Here is a 22,125-nt window from a genome sequence, read left to right on the forward strand (position 1 = left end):
CTTTAAATCCCTCCCATGGCTCCGGCGGCCAGGCTGGGGCTGGGATTTAAAGGGCTCAGAGCTCCCACGGCTGCAGGCAGCCCAGAGCCCTTTAAATCCCGCCTGTGGCTCCGGCGGCTGGGCTGGGGCTGGGATTTAAAGGGCTTAGAGCTCCCCGCAGCGGCAGGAGCTCCAGGCCCTTTAAATCCTGGCCTCAGCCCAGCAAAGCTCGAGTTTCCCCGCGGCGTCCAGAGCCCTTTAATTTGACCCTGAGCCCTGAGGGGCTCCCAGCCACCTCCGCACCTGGGAGCCCCTGGTTGATTTAAAGGCCCTGGGGCTCCCAGCCACAGCTGGTGCCCCAGGGTCTTTAAATCTTGAGAGGCCACGCCTCTTCCTCTTGAGGCCCTGCCTCTTCTGGATGAGGCAATGCCCCCCTCAGGACTCCGGCAGTACTGGTAAGTCCTGTAAGTTAGTTTCACCCTCGTCTGTATCTGAGAACAACTTGGATTCACCAGTGAGGGGAGAAAAACCTTGCCTAAAGTGGAGGTGATTACACATGACATCAATTGGTGGTCACTCAAGGGCTGTGGCTTCAGATGGCTGTGTCACCCTACACATAGGCACCAACTTTCTCCAGCGCCAGTGGCTGCCCGTGTCCCCCCCAGCCCCACTCCCATTTCAACCCCATCCCCAAAGTCCCTGCCGTAACTCCACCCCCTTCCTGCCCCTATTGGATCCCTTCCCCAAATTCCAGGGCCACCCAGAGGATTCAGAGGGCCTGGGGCAAAAGCAATTTCAGGGCCCCCTTCCATAACAAAAAGTTACAATACTATAGAATTCTATATTCTCATGGGGGCATATTGCCCCACTTGCCCCTCCCCTCTGGGTGGCCCTGCCAAATCCCCCCCACTGCACCGTGTTCCCCCTCCTCCCCCTCCCTCCCCGCCCTGCGAATCAGCTGTTTCGTGGCACAAGCTCTGAGAGGGAGGGAGGAGAAGCAGGACTAAGTGGCACGCTTGCGGAGGAGGCAGAGGTGGAGGTGAGCTGGAGCAGGGGGGTGGGGCGGGGCCACAGGGAGCTGCCGATGGGTGCTGAGCACCCATCAATCTTTTTCCATGGGTGCTCGAGCCCTGGAGCACCCACAGAGTCGGTGCCTATGATCCTACAGTCCATGGAGGCATTGGTAGGGTGTAATCATAACCACCAAGGTATTAATATAGTCCCTGGTTGTTACTGAAAAGCCTGAAGGTTCCACAATGATAAAAGTGAATTGTTGTTTTTGGCTGCAGTTTGCCTATGGAGTCCCTGACTTGACTCTGAAGGACATCGCCTGCAGCCAGACCCTACTCAACCGCTTCATTATCTTCAGCAGCCAAAGGGGTATGCATGCTGTGTACAATGCAATGTGTGCCCTTTCTCAGGAGACCCTGCAACAAATAGAAGATTCCTTGTACGCAAATGTTGATTTCTTTAAGCTTTTCCAGCTGGTGAGTACTAACACAAATCTTCCTGGTGTGCGTCGTTTCTGGTATTCTACTTCAAGGATTTTCTTTGCATTATAGAACCCATGTTCTAAGAAGTCATTTACATTTTTGCTAGGGCAGATAATTAGGTCACTGGTTATAAGAAAGGCTAAGATTTAGTCACAGGTAATTTTGGTAAAAGTCATGGACAGGTCACGGGCAATAAGTAAAAATTCATGGCCTGTGACCTGTCCATGACTTTTACCAAAAATACCCCTGACTAAATCTCTACTTCTGGGGCCCCACGTCTCCAGAGGCCCCTACTCTAGTGCTGGGGGTTGACTGCCCCTGGCTACTGCTTCTTGGGGACCACTCTCCGAAAAGCCTCCGGGCACCCCTGGGGCTGCTGCTCTAGCTGCCCTGGGACCACTGTCTCTTGGGTGGTCCCCAGGGTGCTGGGTGGTTCCCAGAGCCAGCTGTCCCGGGCCTCCCAAGCAGTGGCCGGTGTGGCTAGTCCCAAGGACTGCCCGAGCAGCTGACCCCAAGTTGTTCCAGCAGCGGCCTGTGTGGCTGGCTGTGCGGCCCCATAGCCAGCTGCTTGGGCAGCCCTGGAGTCAGCCACACCAGCCACTGCAGAAGTCACGGAGGTCGTGAAAAGTCACGGTATCTGTTATAGGAGACATATGATTATTTACCTACAGGATAACTAGTCTAGTGGATAAGGGGAAAATAGGTGACATGGTAGGTCTTGATTTTTAGTAAAGATTTTGAAATAGCCCCACATGACATTCTCATAAGCAAACTTGGGAAATGTAATCTAGATGAAATTGCTATGAGGTGGGAGCACAACTAGTTGAAAGACTGTATTCATAGAGTAGTTATCAATGGGAGGGCATATCTAGTGAGGTCCTGCAGGGGTCAGTCCTGGGTCCAGTGACTTGAATAATAGAGTGGAGAATATGTTTGTTTATAAAATTAGTGGATGACACTAAGCTGGGTGCGGTGCTAACACTTTGGAGGACAGGACTAGAATACAAAATGATCTTGACAAATTGGAGAATTGGTCTGAAATCAACAAGATGAGGCCTCACCAGTGCTGAGTAGATTGGGACAATTACCTCCTGTGTCTTACGTACAGCAGTCCTGTGAATACATCCCAGAATTATATTAGCCCTTCCTTTGCTACATGGCTTGTTTCGCTGCAGTGAGGAAAGTGAGCCTCTTTCCAGAGCACTGCTGTTATTACAGCTGGTTGGGTAGTTGTCATGTTTACTCCTTTTCAGATGTTCGAGTTATATGAAGCATAAACACAAAGATAAAGTTATTTAATATCTTAACACATCTCAGGGGAATTACAGTTGTACTCAATGCTGAATCAGTTGCTCACTGAAACACAAAAATCCACGTTGAACAAGTGTTTCTTCACCTGCTCCAAGTGTAATCAGTCTTGGCTCAATGCAGTATCAGGTGAATTAACATGGAACCACTTCGATTAAGAATATGTCTGAGTTTGACACTGGCTCTGTTTCTCTTCACTGCTTCAGGCCATTCTGTATTATATGGCCCTGTGGTTACACTTGTACAACATAACCCACCACGTAGCTAAGTTTGTTCTCCTAGAACTTCTCATGTAAGTGAGCTCTACTCACTGGACCTGATTGTCCACTGCTAGGCACTTTTTCTAGTCGTTTCCTCCTATGTGAATGGAGAATTCTCACTTGTACCCATTTTCACACTTACTTTGCACAGAAGTAAATGACTGCACAGAGTACAAGGCAGTGCAGAGTCAGCCAGCCCAGTAGGAGTAAGGTTTCCAGAATTGGGCCCTATATAGGCTCAAAGAATCCCTTCCACTCTGAAGGGCTCCATTTTCTAATGATGTCATCATCTCTCCCACTGAAACTGACAATGTTTGAGCAAATTTCCATCGCACTCCGTGCTGCAGCTCCTAGTACATTGGGGTGCAGTAAGCCGCTATAGAACTGTGATCTATGATATTTGGGGTGAGAGAAGCTCACTGCCTGCACATGCCCCGCTCCCCGCCAATCCTGTCTCATCCCCATGCTGTGGTAATGTAGGAGGATGTTGGTGGGGCAGGATTTGCCTCCTAGTGAATCATTCAGTCATTCCAGAGCACATCAATTTAGGAGGCTTTCTGTGATCTATGAATCATATCAGATGCATCATGCCGGCAATATTTAAAAACAGTAATTAGCGCACACAGGCATTGCTCTGTGTACTGTGGAGGAGGAGGTGACAATTTCTCCTCTGGCTAATGGAAGCTGTTTCCATGTAGGGTACTTATCATGGGCTCTTTTCTGTTTGCTTAGGAGGAACTTTGCTAGCTTTTTGTTGTTTACACTGGTTGCTGTTCAGTGTTGCAAAATCTTTCAAAGAAGAAAAGCCTGCTCTCTGGCGTTTCACAGTTGTGTCCATTTTCAGGCTCTTGGAAGCATCAGGGGAAAGTGAAAACATAATTTGAGGCAGTGTTGGTAGCAAGCTCCTCCATTCATTGTAACTGTCATGTTAAGGTACAAGCATGTGCTTTCCATGAAACTGCTACTTTTGTCATTCCCTGTTAGTTATGTGCAGAGTGCAGCTTCTTTTGCTTTCTTAACTGCTGCCATCTGAAAGGAGGGGCAGAGGCTCAGAAAGCAGTATGACATGCAGTTCCAAAGGAACCTTTTTAAGAGACAGCCTGATTATAAAGTTTAATAGTTAATTTAAAAGACCAGCTTTATATTTTGTTGTAATCCTAAAGAAAACAGCAGCCTGAGGAAGGGGAGCAAATTAGATACTCCAGTGCAGGATGGCGGCTTTGTGCCACACCACTGGCCTAAAAGCCATTTTTACTGGTCTAGGAGGATAATCCCAATGCCAAGCACCTGACATGGGGGCTTTTAAGCCATTTGCCATACTTGCTGCTGGTGAAGCAGAGGGAAGGAACGTAGCCAGGACTACCATGCATCACATACATCTCTAGCTGTTTTCAGTGCCCCATGGCCATTTCATCCCATTGAGAGTTAGAGCAGTTAGTTACTTTACTCGGACTCTCACCACACACACTTGTAAATAAATTGTAGCCCTCCAGGATTTTACAGTCAATAGCTGGGACAGAACTCTGAACCTTCTGCTCAAAAACAGACTCCTACCACTTGAGCCAAAGGAGAATCTACAGCCCTGTAGACAGAGCTTTCTGTTCCTTGTTATGTAACTGGATAGTAGACACCATTGTTCGGTAGACACTGGACTCATTTCATCTCTATTTTTAATTTAATCACAGCTTCCCACTGTTCTAGACAGTAAGTCGCAAGGTGTTGACCTGAGATCCTGGGGGAGAGTGCTGTCTAATGTGTCTCAAGCAGTGCGAGAGGTAAGCAGTCTGATAATGAACTGAATCACCTGGTTTTGGCAGTGCACAGCTCTCCTCTGCCCTTGTTTGGTCCATCAGTTTGTCTCACAAACATCTGACTTATCTGAAAGAATCCAGTCTGCATCAATGGAATGGTCAAGGAGTGACAATCTCTGGAAAATACATCCTTAATCTCTTTCCCCACCATAAATATGGGTATAAACTTCAATGGCTATGAGCCATGACAGCCTTTTTCAGTAGGGCAGAAGAGCACAAGCACTGAAACTGTCTTGTTGCCAGAATGGGATAAAAGAGGAGAAGGTACCTTCAGGGCCCACTGCTCACCACCAGGAAGGCTGGGCACAATCAAGTCCTACCCATTCTGGTTTTCTTGTGGAGAGTTGCTGTTAATAAAGAAGTCTTGTTTTGCTACAGTTAGCCGGGAGGCGAAGCATTCAGGACCTTTTGTTGGTTCTGCAACCGTTTGTACAAGGTGGAGGGCCAGAATCCTTCAGCCACCTGATGAGCGCCCTGTCTGATCTTCTCTGTGGCTATCCGGAAGGAAGTGGTTCCAGAATATACTCCTTCAACTGGTATGAAGATAATAACTACAAAGCCTTCCTAGGAGTTGACTCCACCAAGAAGGAATCCATTTATTTTTATGACAATACAACCAGTAAGTCTATTTCTGCTGTACCTTAACGGCTGTATCATAACTGGTGCCACGTATCTTTTTGTCCAATAGAACATGGAACACTTAGTGATAGATATTGTTATTGGGTCAGTTACCCTCCAGGGTCTGAGCTCTGCTGCTATAGGATCCTTCCTGTATTTTACCCTAAACCCTGCTGCCATTTAACTCCTCTTTTTCTCTATGAATGTATATCCACCAAGGAGTATAGATTTATCTACACATGCCTGGTACTCTGCTTCCCAGGAACAGGAACAAATAAAAGAAATGCTATCCAGCTAAATGACTCTGCTAAATGCAAGAATAAGATGGAAATTCTTTACACAAAGAGTTTAATACTGAGTTATATCTTAGGATCCAGTTGCAAACTTTTCCAGAGTTCAGGGTGTTCAGTCCCAGGGCTTTTAGTTTGGACTCACCTCCTGTTAGTACCATGTGTGGATTAAACTACCATGGGCAGGCATACAAATAACTATGTACAATTCAGTAACCATACAAAGGAGCTAGATCACTGGAGGAAAAACTATAGATGTTAGAAAAGAGAGAGGGAATCCAGGTAGATTCTCTAGTTTCCTGCCATCTGAAATGTCTTATGAATGAAAACTAGCAAATATTGAAATTCAATGTGTCTCAGCTTCCAAACTGCTTTGTTTATTTGTTTTGCAGTCCTAAAATCTATTCAGCAAACTTTCTGGTAGCACCTTAAAGACTAACAGATTTATCTGAAGAAGTGATGTTTTTTTACCCACGAAAGTTTATGCCCAAATAAATCTGTTAGTCTTTAGAGTGCCACCAGACTCCTTGTTGTTTTTGTGGATACAGACTAACACGGCTACCCTGATCTTGCCAGCAAACTTTGCCACTTATTTCCCCTGGGTAAAGATGTATTTGAGATCCCACACTGTTTTGTTGCTTTTCGGCTACAGTGTGTCTATTTAGGGACAGCACAAAGTAGCCTATTCAGACCCAAGAGTCAAAGCGGTTTGCATTTGTAATAAGGGTAGACTGAAGCCTGCAGGATGTTATAAAGAATAGAGCGTGGGTATGGTTATATAACATCTGTTCTAATTTCTTCCTGCAGCACCCTTTTGTAATGCATTGATCCAGAGCATGGAATCAAACCCTTTAACCAAAATAGCCTGGAGTGCTGTGAAGCCCCTGCTGATGGGAAAAATCCTCTTTGCTCCTGATTCGCCCGCTGTAAAGCAAATACTGAAGAATGTAAGAGATTCTGATATATACACAACTAGTATTTTTAACCAGCTATCCCCCCAGAGAATAACCCAACCATTTTGCCCTTGTGACCTTTTCTTCACAGAGGTCTTTTTGCTTTGATGTCTAGAATGCATTATAGGAAGGAAGAAATTGTGGCATTCGCTGAGACCTGAAATTCAGAAATTTCAAACCAATGACATCAAGGTTAAGATTATACTTAATGGTAGTTGGAAGAGAGGACCTGAGTCTCCTTTCACAGTAGTGGAATTAGGTGTCAGTAGGATTATATTAGTGTGTACCAGATCAGAATTTGGCTCACTACCTCTTTGCAAGCCTGAAACTATTCTATCTCGATGGCAAAGGAAAACTAGTTGTAAATGAGATAGGATAATGGGAAATTACCCGTAGTTCTGTGAAGATTCTTTGGCCTGAGAAGTCTTTTTCAGTGATGGTGAACAAAGTTTCAACTTTCTTCTCAGAAAAAGAGATGTATTGGACCTGTTTTTTAACAATGATTAGGAACGGCAGAAAAGAGAGCAGAACATTATATCAGGTGTAGGGAAGGGGGCAGGCTGGCTGCTCCAGCGGCAAATGGAAAGGAAGGGTGGTCTTGTGGTTCAGACACTGAACTGGGATTCGAGAGGTTGGTATTTAAATCTCAGTTCTGCTGCAGGCTGTGGCAACCTTCTCTGTGATTCCATTGGTAAAACTGGGTAGTAATAAAAGCTTGCTGACTGTACCTTGATTCATCCACCTTAAACTCCCACATTGGGGATACTGCAGACTGTATGTGTTATGCGCTATCCAATGTCAAAATACTAATCTCCTCCTATACTCTGTATGGTACCCCCAACGACTATTAACTGAATTTTCAGTGCTCTGTATCATTTATTTTTAAACATTTTCTGTCCTCCACAGAGTGTTAGGATGGAATAAATAAATGTTTGTGAAGTGTGCAGCCACTATTGCGATTGGGGGAGGAGGAAAATAGATTTATCTATCTAGTCATGCTTGCTTCTGTTAAACACACAGAAGAAATGTGCTGTGGGTGTCTTGGATGAGCCTAATAGAATTCAAGGAATGCCCTTTGTGAAGCACACTCTTTCTGTCACACTCCATTGCCACAAAGTCTCTTTTTGTTTATTAAAATATTGTAATTAAATTAAATTAAATTACATTAGTAAGCTACAGATTGCTACAAACCATCAGGGGTCAGCATTACTGCATGTATCTGGCCATAAGTGGTCTGTATGTGTTTAGGTTATCTCTCTAACATATTGATATTCCTTTCTGGTTGTTAATGCCTCAGGCAAACTCCACATTTGAAGAACTTGAGCGCCTCAGACTGTTGACCAAAGCCTGGGAAGAAGTGGGACCTCAGCTGTGGCACTTCTTTCAAAGCAGCCTGCAAATGAATATGATCCGAGTATGTTGTGCCCTGGCTGGGGAACTGTGATTAGAGCAGCCCTTCAGCTATCTTTTATAGGGGATAGGAGAGTTAACTTGGAAAGTTTGGATGGAAGCACAACCTTTGCATGAAGCAGTGTTATGCTTCCTAAGAACATATGGGTCTATGGTCACTGGGTTCGTTCTGCAGACTTGTCTGATATGCATTATGAAGACACTGGCCCTGATCCCCAGGTCTAGCTAAGCTCTGCTTGGTGCAGGAAATGAAAGGGAAAGATGGTATTATCCCTCTTTTATGCCCACCTGATCCTTGGGTCAGCCAGAGTTGGTTTGATCTCTGGCACAACTTAGAGAAGTCTTGGGGCTGCTCTAAGTTGCTCCCAGCTGCCCCTGGCCCCAAGCTCCATTCTGGCAGCTGGAGATAGCAGCTCTGTAGCCATGTCCTCTCCCTTCTGGCAAAGTCCCTTATACAGGGGCATGCAAGGAAGGATTCTGCAAAAGTTACTATTTACATTGGCAAAAGGATCAATGTGCTAGGTCCCCTAAAGTCCAGAGCAAACTGTTCAGTAACTCATGTAGCTTAGATATGAAGAGAAATTCATACTGAGAAATGCTGTGTTTGTTTGAGAGCTGTTTTCTCTGCATGAGGATCAGGTGTTTTTAGACTTATTCCAAGCCTTGTAAGGAGGAATAGAATTAAGGATCAAACAAGGATCTGTTGCTTGTAACTCTCCCCTTTAGATGCTCCTTTACAGACATAACTCTGTGGCCTACTCTTTCCCTCTAATTGGAGACTCAGTAGGATGGCATGAAACCTTTCTATCTAGAGTGGGCTTGTTCTAAAGAGCGATGTACTAAATCAGAACTGATGTGCTTCCCAGAACACTCTGAAGAATCCCGCGGTAAGAGACTTCTTGAATGGACAGCTGGGTGCTGAAGGGTTAACGGCTGAAGATGTGATCAACTTTCTCCATAATGGATGTCCAGAGAACCGTGAAGAGGGTGTGGCAGACTTTGACTGGCGGAATATCTTCAATGTTACAGACCAAGCTTTGCGTTTGTTTAATCAGTATTTGGAGGTAAGGTTGTCACTTGTACTATGGTGATGGGCACCACTGAAAATCCTTAGACAGAGAATACATCGAAGCATCATCATCAGCGTTTAGATGCTATGGTGATGGGTGCTAAGACAGAGAGATTTAAATCACAAGGTATTTCAGTTATTTCACCTTACTTGTTTTAAAATAATAAAGGGACAGAAGAATAAATGCCTTACTCTGATAGCAACAAAGAATCCTGTGGCACTTATAGACTAACAGACGTTTTGGAGCATGAGCTTTCATGGGTGAATGCTCACTTCATCGGTTGCATCCGATGAAGTGGGTATTCACCCATGAAAGCTCATGCTCCAAAACGTCTGTTAGTCTATAAGGTGCCACAGGATTCTTTGCTGCTTTTGCAGATCCAGACTAACATGGCTACCCCTCTGATACTTTACTCTGATAGGGAGACTTTCATCTGATGATCACCACATGCTTTATTACAAATATTAGCTGAGTCTGGAAACATCCACAGGAGACAGAAAAATGTCGTCATAGCCATTTTACAGAAGCAGCAAGTGACACACACAGAGTGGGAATTTCAGAAGGCCTACCATTGGCTTCAAAGGGAGCAGGGTTCTGAATGCTTTGGAAAATCCCACCCTGAGTTTAACCATCGGATCCAAAGCTCACGGAAAGTCCAATGTTTCCACTGACTTTAATGGGCATTGGATCAAGCCTCATGTGAATTGCCCAAGGTCAGATGGTGTGTCGGTAAAAGAACTTAGAATGGAACCTAGCAAAAAAACTATTGGACTCTCTTCCCTAGAAACTACTGTGTATGTAGATCCTAAAAGATTGAGTGGGTGTAACAGTTTCATTCTTCAAATGATTTTTGCACTGAGACAAACCACAATTTCAGTGACTCTTTTCCTTTTACTTCTTATTTAAAAGGAAATACTAGCTCTCAGAAATTCATCACTGTACAATACCAATGCGTTTCCTTTAGATAAAAAACAAAAGTTAATATCACTGTGGCCACAGCTGATGCTAAAAAGGCTATCAGAGGTGTGAGGCATTAGTGTCCTTTCTACAGTCCTCTCCCCCAATGCATTAGGCACTAAGGGCTAGCCTACACTGGCAACACCAAAGCGCTGCCACAGGAGCGCTTTAACGTGGCTTGTGTGGTCGCGGCGAGGTGCTGGGAGACAGCTCTCCCAGTGCTCTAAAAAACCACCTCCACGAGGGGCACTTTACAGCACTGAAACTTCTTGTGCTCGGGGTGTGTGTGTGTGTGTGTGTGTGTGTGTGTGTGTGTGTGTGTTTTCACACCCCTGAATGAGAAAGTTGCAGCTCTTTAAATTGCCAGTGTAGACAAGCCCTTAGTTAGAGATAAACAGACAGGTGCCCGCCCCAAAGAGTTTATCACCTAATGAGATAACATACAAACCATGGATGTATCTGGGAGGGGCAGGGAGTGCAGGGAAAGTATGAAAACACAAGGCGATAATTTGTTGACAATTCTCTTTCCTGTTGTTATTTTTAACCCTGAGCTCTTTGCCTTTCTCTTAATTAACTCATAATCATTTGGGTTTTACCAGTTTAATTCTTATTTCTATTCCTCTGTTTTTGTTTACTTTTTAAAACCTCACTTTGCTTCATTTTTATTTAACTCCTGCCTCTTTTGTTTAATTTAACATATGGGTTATTTCATTATTTTGCCTTTTTCTTAGGACAAATACCAAAATCAACTCTCCCTCCTTACTGTCTATATAAATAACCAAACCACTCTGCTCTCCTCCTCATTGCTAGTATTATGTATACATGGGAGCAACCATAAAGTGCTAGCTGCTTTCCAAACATCCCAGGAGTTTGCAGACTACCCAGAGGAGCTTATGTTCTAAGATTGTCCAGGTGCCTACTTCTTCCCCTCCTCTTATTCACCTTGCTCTACGTGTGGTGCAGTTACATAATACACTCAAGAGAAAAACAGTAAAAAAGCCATTCAGATGGTCCTCTATAATGGACCCAGAGCCACTTCATTTATGAAAAATCCTTTAGCGTCTTCTGGGAATCAACCAATGGGGTTCTAGAGAAATTGCTCTAAAATTTTTAGAATTTAACAGAGAGTGATATTCTTTCTATTGGTTTTTGACCATCCATGGTACTGTATAATTCTCTAAAATATATAGGATGGTTCAAAGATTCTATAGAATCGTAATTTTTTATTAAATTCTATGGGACTTCTCTGTACCAGGGATTCAGAACAGAAAGCTTTGAAATAAAACCAAAATTATTATTATATTTAAAGATTGCAAATACCACAGACTGTTACAAATATTTCCCAAACAATAATAATATGGAGGCTCTAGCTAGAGGCTTATATATGATCCTGTGCATAATGGGGAGTAGCCAGAAGGAATTACAATTCAGACTGTCATGCTAAGAGAATGCAACTGCCCAGCTCTGCTTCTTCCCAGTCAGATTTCATTATCCCTTAAAAAAATATAACACTGTATTCTACAGGAATCAGTCCAAACGCAGCAGAAGCACCATAGTGGATTATAATACTTTCTCATGTAAGGGATCTCTCCATGCTATTTTGTAATTCAGATTATAAAAGCACCCCTACACCTTGGGTATGATATGCTGAAAAACTATCACACCTGAACTAAAAGAGAGACGGATGGCCACATTTTCTAAAATGGTTTCCATTCTGGAGTGCTCAAAGTTTTACGGTCCAGATGTCCTGAAACAAAGGGACCCAAAATCAGTAGCCACTTCTGAAAATATGGCTCTGTACCATTTTTTTGTCTTTGAGCTTCCATTCTCTAGGGCTATCTTGAGGCCACTCATAGGCACCAAAGAGAAAGTTAGGTGCAATTTTGTTAGATAAATAAAGAGCTAATAGTGTCTTTACATTCCCTTTCCCAGTGATACATCAATGGCTGTGTAACAGCCCATATCTGTTCTTTTCACTTCCAGAGCTAAAGGTAACATGACACATTCTCAGGCAGATCCTTTGAGAATCATTATAATCAGAAGTTGATTTGACTTGGGCAATCTAAGCTTAATGATAGGTTCAGAATCCCATTCACTAAGCTAACAAGTCATGCAAAGGTGTTACTTTCAGTCATGGTGGCCAGGCTGAAGGGTGGGTCAATTACTTCCCCAGGGTTTCTAGAAATGGCTTTGGTGGGCCTCTACCTTCCTGGGTGCAGGCAAAAGGCGTAAATAAAGCTATCTGGAATTAAGCAGAAGATGGGTATGGGTGGGGTGGAGTGGGCTCTTAATGAGGAAGAGAGAAAAAGAAATAAAATACAGACTCTGATTTGTAAATTTTTGAGCACAGATAAACATGATGGACTCAACCCTGGGGCAGAATAGGGCTGACAATCTGAAGCCATTGCTCATGGTAATAATACTTAGTACTCCTGTTTATATTATCTTACCTCTGAGGATCTGTAAGTGCCTTACAGATGTTAGTTATATCTTACAATACCACTAGCAGTTAAGAAAGCTGAAGCACAGAGAGGCTAAGTGAATATGACTTGCCCAAGGTGACAAAGAAAGTCTGTAGCAGAGCAAGGAATAGGGCCCAGGTCTCCTGATTCCCAGTCCTGTACTTTAACTACAAAGAAAGACTGTCTCTCCTGTGGAAAAAGGCAGGAAGTGAAGGCCTAATCAGCTTTGTCCTATCTATAGCTATCACAACAGAGGGAGAAAGAAGCTGTTGCATATGACCGTACTTTACTTCTGCTCTCTGCAGTATGTTAGAGCAGAGTATCTTATCATGCATGCTGAACTGCAACACTCTGCTCTATGCGGGGCCTGCACTGGAACTTTCATAGCCAAGGCAGTAGCTGTGCCTGGCAATCATGTACTTTTGTATTCTAGTGTCTTTTAAGCTTGCTATATACACAGAGCCAGTGGTATTTAGAGATAAGATGAAATAAGAAGGGTCAAATAGAAAATGAATTTGTTCTGTCATAGTAACACAAATGCACAAATTATTCTCTCCATTTGTTACTGTTTCTTTTCAGTATAATTAATGTTAGAGGAAGCATGATCTGATGGTTAGAGCAAAAGTATAGGAGTCAGGACTTCTGGCTTCTACTTAATCTCTTTTCAATGGGCTAAAATATCATGTAAAAGCAGCAAAGAATCCTGTGGCACCTTATAGACTAACAGACGTTTTGGAGCATGAGCATCTGAGGAAGTGGGTATTCACCCACGAAAGCTCATGCTCCAAAACGTCTGTTAGTCTATAAGGTGCCACAGGATTCTTTGCTGCTTTTACAGATCCAGACTAACACGGCTACCCTCTGATACTAAAATATCATGACACTCAGAGAGAAATATTTATTTCAGTCCTGGCTGGGCAACCCAACCAGGATTCTATTCCCACCTGAGAAGTAGGCCCTTTCTATGTCTCAGTTTCCCCACCTGGAATAATACCTACCAGAGAAGTTGTGTGGCTTAATTTAAGTTTGTAGGGCACATTATATGAATTAATGTTTCTAAAGCACTTGATGATGCTTGTATGAAAGATGCTATCCAAGTGCAAAGCTACAAAGTAATAACATTGGTGGTTTAAGTGTCTCTTCTATTGTTTTCTTGTCAATTAAAAAAATATTATCACACATAACCCCTAAACGTAAAATAGTCTTTTGGAATATTATCAGCTATGGTAATGTAAGAACCTTAATTCTGTTACAAGCATTCTTCAGGTTTTTTTAAAAAAGCAAAGTATAATTTACAAGATGGAAAGGTTAAACAAAGGACTCTTTACATTTCAAAGATGTCTGCCAGTTAAATAACAAGTTTTCTCTATGGGCCCTTTGATGTAGAGTAATTGTTGGTTATTGACCTGCAAGAGATGATCGAAAAGATAAAATCAAACAAGTTAGCCTCTTGGCATTCTGTGAAGTGAGGTAATTGAATACATTTCTTCCCAGTCTGTTTAGAGGCTAAATATAGCTACTGTCTATGCTAGAGTCTCACTGATTTTGGAGTTAAGAGGCACAAGATACAAACATGGGATTGTAATTTTCCAGGTTGCTAACTCTTGTCGTTTACAGAGTTCACGATCTCTTTTTCTCATTATAGCAACGGTGGCTGGTAAACATAAAATGGACAGGGTTCCTCCAAAGTACATATAATGATGATTTGGTGCCTTGTGCATGTGGTAATATTAATATATCTCTCAATGACAATAGAGACTGAGGAAGAAGAGATTGCATTATGAAGTACAAAGTAAACCTTTATTGATGAGCTAGCTAGCTGATGTTCAATGGAAACAGTGGCTTAGTCACAAACCCATTACTCTGCAAAATGAAGAATGCATGATGATATCAGTGAAATCAATGACAGCCAATTCGTTAAATGACTGACTAACATGAGTTGCTATGTTAAACATAAAACAAATACACAAACAGCTGAGAAACTGTTATGCAAAAAGTACCAGTATGAGCCCTAATCCTGCAAACGCTCACATGGCTAAGTGTTTTCCAAATGGGGTCCAGGGTTTCTTTGCTTTGTGTTATGAATGAGCTGTCCTTTAACTGTCGAAAACACACATGGGCCTTGTTGACACTGGGGAGATTTCTCCCAAAATTAAAATTAGAAACTGTTCTATACTAGCTAGAGTGCTAGCATAGAGAAAATCTTCTGAAAGCAGGTTGTATAAACAGTTCCAGCTTCTGGGGCTTCATCTACCCTGTAGCTCCAACTCTTCCAGCCCAACTGTTAGGCAGTTTGAATTTCTGAGAGAATTTCCCCTGTCTAGTCAAGGTCTGCACAGAGTCCAGGTTTCCATGCCAAAAGAATGTGGTGCACAGCACTCTGAGGCCCTTGTCTGGGGTGCCAGTTAGGTGCATGTTATTTGTTAGTAAAAATGACACAGTGGATCCAGTAGGGCGCACACTGCTCCCAAGCCACATTGTAGATTCATTCTGCATGACTTGAGTGCAGTTCCACCAAAGGAAACAACCCAAACATTTAGCATCAGTTTCTCCCACCAGGACTGGCTCCAGGCACCAGCCAAGCAATCTCATGCTTGGGGCAGCTTCCGTCCAATCTTAGGGCAGCCACGGCTGCCCTATTTTTTTTTCTGCTTTGCCTCTGGGTCCGACTGCCCTGCACCCAAAGTTTTGGGGTTTTTTTTGCTTTGCCTCTGGGTCCAGCTGCCCTGCGCCCTGGGCTTTTTTTTTCTTTTTTTTTTTTTGCTTGGGGCAGCAAAAAAAGTCAGAGCTGGCCCTGTCTTTCAGACCCACTCCATGGAGGCTCGGTGCTAACCACAGTGCCAGCTGTGCAGTTTGTACAGTCCCAGCCTTAGTTACCCTGTAAGGGTGACCTCACAACAGTCACAGATGCCCTCATGACTGAGGTGTGAGGACTAATTGCTTTCAGCAGGGCTGTTGGCAGAACTGCTCCATTACTTACAGTTTACAGAATGCAGCAGTGTGTTTGTGCACCATTTTGTGCAACCGAGATCAGGTTACACTCATGCTGCATTCTTTACCATATCTTGGCTGCAGGTCCACCTGGGAGGGGGCAAGTGGGGCATTTTGCCCCAGGCCCTGGGCCCCACAAGAATATAGTATTCTATAGTATTGCAACTTTTTTTATGGAAAGGGCCCCCGAAATTTCTTTCCCCAGGCCCCCTGAATCCTCTGGGTGGCCCTGGTTAGCTGCCTGTAAAGTAACTGAGTGGTGAAGGTCCTAGCTACATCTTGGCTCTGCAGCCTTGTTCTGATGGGTTTCTATGCACACACACACCATCAAAGTTTAAGGGATCTCAGGCAGAAAGCGTATATTTGTGGGTAGAAAGCAAACATGACAGCCCACTGGTGTAGCACTCATTCCCCTGTGACATCCATTTCATACCCTCTCTTTGTTCTTTTAATCAGTACTTAAACGAACAGTCTTTCCTAATGTATGTTTCATAACCACCCTTGACCCCTCATATGTCTCCCCCCCAACTTGATCCCTTCTTCTCTTGACACCCCCCCCGCCGTTGTTTTACATGTTTAAAGTATGCAGAGTTCAGTTAAACCAGAATGTTTGTTCGTTTTTATAGTGTTGTTCAGAGACCTAAGCATTTCCAGGGATAGGAGCTGCATTTGTAATATTCATTAAACATTCATTTAATATTCTCTGTCTGGGCAACTGTGACTCTGCTGCTCCTGCATCTACTAGGTAAAATGATGAAATACATATTCAGTCAATCGGCATGACTGATAGAAAGTTGTCTGAGGAGCACTGTCTCCTAACATGCAAATAAATATCTCCTCTTTCCCCCTTCCCCCCGCCCCCTATGCCTGAGCATGTATACAGTGTCTAATAAGCTGCTCTGAACCTCTGACAACAGCTTTTTGATTGTCTCACTCTATCACTTGATTTTAATCTAAGCTTTTCCTCAATATCTTGCTGCTGTTTAGAGCCATGAGATATCCTTGGCTCCTTAGCTGAGAAGCCTCTAGTATATCTTGATATCTGCAGTGTCACAAATGCCTGAAGTTATGGTTATTTGATCAAATAATTTTGGGGTGTGTGGGGAATTAAAACAATGGCATTATTTTGAAGAGTGGAAAGTATTTGGACTGGGGGACCCTGTGGGTTGGTTAGTGGGATTTGGAGACTTTCATCTGTTGGGGCCTACACTATAGATCACATCAGAGAACCTGGGTCCTGATTGACCCCTCCTATGGGATAAGGCGCACAGGTGTAGCAGATCATGGATTCTTGCAGCAGAGTTTTCTCTCAGCTGTTCTGGGAATGGAGTTTGCCATCTCTCCATTGAATAGGCTGTAAGGCTGGATCTCAAACAGCACAGATCTCCATACAGTCCAGTATAGACCAGACTGGCAGGTTTGTGGCACTGTCTCTGATAGGAGCAGGCAGTGGATGGGGATCTCTCAGTTTACAGCCCTGGTGCAGGAGGCAGTGTGTTCTCAATGCAGCTGAGGGAAAGACAGTAATAACGCTCTTCCCCCCAAGCAATTATTAGCTTCCCATTGAAGTGACACACTCTGATTATCGATGACTGTTGTAGGCACTCCTCATGCCAGAATAGGGCAGGATCCAGGAGGGCTTTTTCACATTTGTCAGAGGGTCATAGTTTGTCATTGTTCCATGCAATGAGGTAATGCTTCAAGTCCTGCTGTCGCTAGGCCATTGCTACCAGCAGGCTAGGACAGACATATGAGCGGGACCTACTGGCTGTCACATGTGTTTTATTCGGCAGTCTCATTACTTCAAGGGCTATATTTTCAAAGGGGCCTCAACTCAAGTCCCAAAATTGTGCCCAAAGGCCAGATTGTGCAGATGTATAAAGAAGGTGGGGAAGGCCATGTAAGGAATCCTCCCTCTCTTTGCGCCCCCATGCGGGGGCCAGAAGAACTGCAGTCCCTGCACTACAGAGCCCCTGCTAATACTGCCTTGGGGGTAAGTTACGCCAAAAAGGAGGAGATGGAGCCATGGCCCCGTTCCCCCACATCATCCAGGTCTGCGGAATGGAGCAAACATGCACTCTCCAAAGAGGCAGATCATTAGCCAAGCTCTCCCTAATCACCAGGGGGCTCTGGGAATCACTGTCTCCTCAGGTGCCTCCTGGTGCTTGCTCTGGGGTATGGCTGCTTCACACTACCCCAGCTGAGGGCAGTAAATTACTGCCACAATCTGCCCCCTCATTTTTGCACTTTCACATGCAAACCAGCATGTTTGGTTTTTGTTTGACATCTCCTTACAATTTGTACAAATACAGGGTTTTTCATGAGAAAAAAATATTGTGGGCACAATTGTTTTAAACTCCTATTTGAAAAATTAACTCAAGTACTCACAGCACTTGCAAATATGCTCCATGGAAATCAAAGATGGGCAAACCTTGCTGCTACTGTCGAAGCAATTATTTAACTTTAATTATTTAACTTTGTTTTGCTATGATCTTACCATCAGATACGGGCTTTGGTTTTCATTAGATACTGTAATCCTGCAAAGGGCTAAGGTGGTGAATATTCCTCCACCCTTGTTTTAGCTGGTAGTTTTGTTTGCCCTCCTGGTGGGTGGGATCCTTGTTTTCCAGGCAGTAGGTTCAGAATAGTCCCTCTGTTTGTGTTTTGTTTATAGAGATGAGGGTTGCTTGCAACTTTAGTGTTCTCATCTTCTCTTTATCTGGATGGCGAGACACTGGCTTTTATGAGCTGTCTCCAAAAATGTGTTTCATGATTACTTCAGTCAATTCCTCCCTTCTCGGTTTATTGTGTTAGCTATAAGGTTTACGGCTCTTTGTAAGGTGGTTGCTGCATTTTTTCAGTTGTCTTTAACAATGTTGTGTGTATTGAATTTGTCATAAGAATTGGACCAAGTGAGAAATCTTCAGGGGGAGGAAAAATCAGTTTTAGGCACAATTTCAATACAAGTATTAAAGCTGAAAATGACATCTACTGCCAAAGTTAACTAACCTACTTTCCTGCCCCATTGTCTAACCAGTGATGTGTGTTTTCAGTGTATAACCCCTGCTACTGTAGTCCCATAAGGTTGTTACCTTTGTGATTATCTGCAGTGCTTTACCCTGGATAAATTTGAAGGTCATGCTGATGAAACCCAGTTGACTCATCAAGCTCTTAATCTGCTGGAGGAAAACAAATTCTGGGCTGGAGTAGTCTTCCCTGACATACACTCCGGGGCCAGCAAGTTGCCACGGCATATGAACTACAAGATCCGGATGGATATAGATGCAGTGGAGAAAACAAATAAAATCAAAGACAGGTGGTGATTTCTGCTTTCCTCAGCTACGCCTGCCATTGAACCAGTAGTGCAAAATATGGGAACCCTCTCCAATATTCTGGGAGCCAGAGAGTGGGTCAGAGTCTGCATTCAAATACAAATGTGAGAGCTGATTGAATTCAGTGGTATTTCACATGCATAATGCAGAGCAAAAGTCATATCCAGACCCTAGTGCTTGGTACTGAGCAACTGTGTCAGGGGCTGGACAGGCGGAAGAGGGTAGAAGGGAGGACTCTGATGTCTGAAGTAGCCTACACAGGGTCTTTAGGTGACCTTCTCATGTATGGAGTGGACAGGGAGTTCTACTTATCTCCTTTCCTTCTGCCCCCTGCATGTTGCCAAACTTGACATGCACATCCAGTTTTCTCCCTCTATGCAACAGAGTACACTGCTGCTGCTGTACAAGAGTCCTCCACCACCTTGGATTTGCTTCTTAAAGTGTTAGCACCAGAGGTGAAAGTAAGCCTGTCTTGTCCGGTACAGCGTACCGGCAAGAGCCAGTACACCATGCTGGGCCGCACCGGTTTCCACGGCCGGGATTGAAAGGGCTCAGAGCTCCCCGCCGCTGCGGGCAGCCCAGAGCCCTTTAAATCCCGGCCATGGCTGAGATTTAAAGGGCTCAGAGCTCCCCACGGCTGCGGGCAGTCCAGAGCCCTTTGAATTCCGGTGGCAGCTCCGGCAGCCGGGCTGGGGCCGGGATTTAAAGGGCTCAGAACTCCCCGTGGCTGCAGGCAGCCCAGAGCTCTTTGAATCCCAGCCGGGGCTCTGGCAGCCAGGCTGGGGCTAGGATTTAAAGGGATTGGGGCTCCCCTCAGCAGCAGGAGCTCTGGGCACTTTAAGTCCCTGCCCCAGCCCCACAAAGCTTGGGGTTTCCCCTGGCGGCCAAAGCCCCGGACCCTTTAATTTGCCCCTGAGCCCCGGGGGGCTCCCAGTCACCTCTTCAGCTGGGAGCCCCTGGTTGATTTAAAGGCCCTGAGTCTCCCAGCCACAGCTGGTGCCCCAGTGCCTTTAACTCTTGAGAGGCCACGCCTCTTCCAGATGAGACCACTCCCCCTCAGGACTCCAGCAGTACTGGTAAGTCCTGTAAGTTACTTTCACCCCTGGTTAGCATGCATGTTTTCTGAGACTACTTGTATGTGATCTGGGAGTTTCTAAGCAGTGTTACCAGTGCATATGATTTTATGTCAAGTCACATAATATTTGCAGTTTTCCTAAAGCTGCCAATGCTGAAATCACATATTTACCTAAGAGTCCCAGCTTTCAGTTTGAATAAAAGCAAGTTTCTAGACATCATGACTGCAGAGAAAAACTTGAAAACATGATATCTAAATGCTCCAATGCCACTTGGCAAGCCAATGTCAGGAGTTTTTGGGGCCTGACGCATGATTTTTGAGCACATGTGGTTGAAAATACTATAATGGTTAAAGAAAAAGCTATTCACATTAGAGGTGTGTAACAGCTACTGAAAACTGTGGCTCCAGATCTCACAAGGAGAAGTGGTATGAGGATTTTTTTCCACCTCTGCAGAAATTTTTGACAAACAAAAAAAAGTTTGCTTTCATTGGATTTTTCCACAGAAATTTTTGAGTTTTCACTGAAAACTCAGAAATGGGAAGATTTTAGCTAAAAACCAAAAGACTTCAGCTGAAATATTTTGACAAAAAAAGTAAAGTTGGCATCCAATTTTCCATTAAAAAAACAGCATAGATGGAAATTTTTTGACCATGCCTGGTCACAATCTTAAATTCTGGACAAATGAAATAGTTATCTGATTTGGATCTTTAGGATAGAAGCTGAAAGGTCAGACACACATAATGGAGCAAATTCATTCAAAGCCTTCAACATCCAGAAAATAACTTTTAAAATAAAAAGCTGAGGTTTTACAGAGGCTACTGGGAGCTGAGAGTGAGTCCATCTAGTTGAAGCCATAATACATTTTAAATCAAACGAAACAAATCCATAAATACCAGAAACATTTTGAACAAATTTGGCACATTGCAATATATAATTGCTGTTTTATTTTGAACCCCCTTTATGCATTTTTGGCCAAAATTACTGTTATACATAACGGTATAGAGAACTTAAAAAACAAAACAATAATTAATTTTTCTGAATCATAAACGTCTGGCCCCTTCTCAAGCAGCGGAGCCTGACAGCCATAACTTGGAAGGAACAGCACTGGGTGGAGCCCTGGGGATGTTCTTGACTATATGTGTTCTCTTTCTTAAAGTGCCTGCCTGAGTGATTTCCATGTGTTTTTTCTTCGCAGGTACTGGGATCCTGGTCCAAGAGCTGACCCAGTGGATGATTTACGTTACATCTGGGGAGGGTTTGCGTATCTGCAAGACATGATTGAGCATGGGATTATAAAGACCCAGACCAACACTGAAGTGCCCTCAGGAATCTACCTGCAGCAAATGCCGTATCCCTGCTTTGTAGATGATATGTGAGTGAGAGCAGCTAGTGATCCTATTTCTGATAACTAATTGGGTGGCTGGATGAGACAGTGGATTTTCAGGAGGCTTGACTGCTTTTGCCTTTGATCTTGTTTAAAAGCCAGAAAGAAATCCCAGGACTATGGCATTAGTGAAATACCCCAAGGAGCCAGGGATGTTCTTCCCTGGATAACAAAGATAAGGAAATTGGAGAAGCAGACAAAGTTGGAGTACTTTGGAACTTTAAAAAAAGGAGACTGAAGAGTCTGATCCTCCTCCCACTGAAATCAGTGGGAAAATTGACTTTAATAGCAGCAGGAGAATGCCTGGAAACTGGAGGCACATAAAAAGTTGCACAGTTCATAGCTGAGCTTGTGAGATCTGGAGCGGGAAAGGAAGATTTCAATTAAAATTAAATGAACTTTTTTGATGATTAAAATGGGCTCACACAGAGAGCATTTCCCCATAACACTGTGGCTCTGAATCATGCACAGTCCTACTTCCAGGAATCCCATGTCATGAATAGTGCTGTTCTCTTCCTCACTAAGACCGCTGCTAATTGCAGATTGCAGGGGGGTATATCATTTGTGTTATCATTGCCCACCTCAATACCTGTTATTCTCACAGAAGGGTACTAATAGGCCCTGGGGGATTGGGGAGCTCACCAAAAGAGGTTATTGCAGCTGCAGGAACCCAAACCAGGCAAAGGTTGCTGAGGGCTGGTCTACACTGACAAGCTACATTGGCATTGCTA

At 44.0% G+C, this 22,125-nt stretch overlaps 1 protein-coding gene across 1 annotated transcript in view; it reads left to right on the forward strand.

The window, feature by feature from the left end:
• ABCA4 (ATP binding cassette subfamily A member 4) overlaps positions 1-22,125 on the forward strand; it is a 134,251-nt gene that overhangs the window by 38,717 nt on the left and 73,409 nt on the right. Inside the window, exons 7-14 of the mRNA XM_030573245.1 lie at positions 1,269-1,466; positions 4,726-4,815; positions 5,230-5,470; positions 6,567-6,706; positions 8,010-8,126; positions 8,989-9,186; positions 18,713-18,918; positions 21,206-21,382. Coding sequence (XP_030429105.1) covers positions 1,269-1,466; positions 4,726-4,815; positions 5,230-5,470; positions 6,567-6,706; positions 8,010-8,126; positions 8,989-9,186; positions 18,713-18,918; positions 21,206-21,382 — 1,367 coding nt within the window. The remainder of the gene's footprint in view (positions 1-1,268; positions 1,467-4,725; positions 4,816-5,229; positions 5,471-6,566; positions 6,707-8,009; positions 8,127-8,988; positions 9,187-18,712; positions 18,919-21,205; positions 21,383-22,125) is intronic.

The sequence above is a fragment of the Gopherus evgoodei genome, chromosome 8, assembly GCF_007399415.2.
Source record: "Gopherus evgoodei ecotype Sinaloan lineage chromosome 8, rGopEvg1_v1.p, whole genome shotgun sequence".
Classification (NCBI taxonomy): Eukaryota; Metazoa; Chordata; order Testudines; family Testudinidae; genus Gopherus; species Gopherus evgoodei.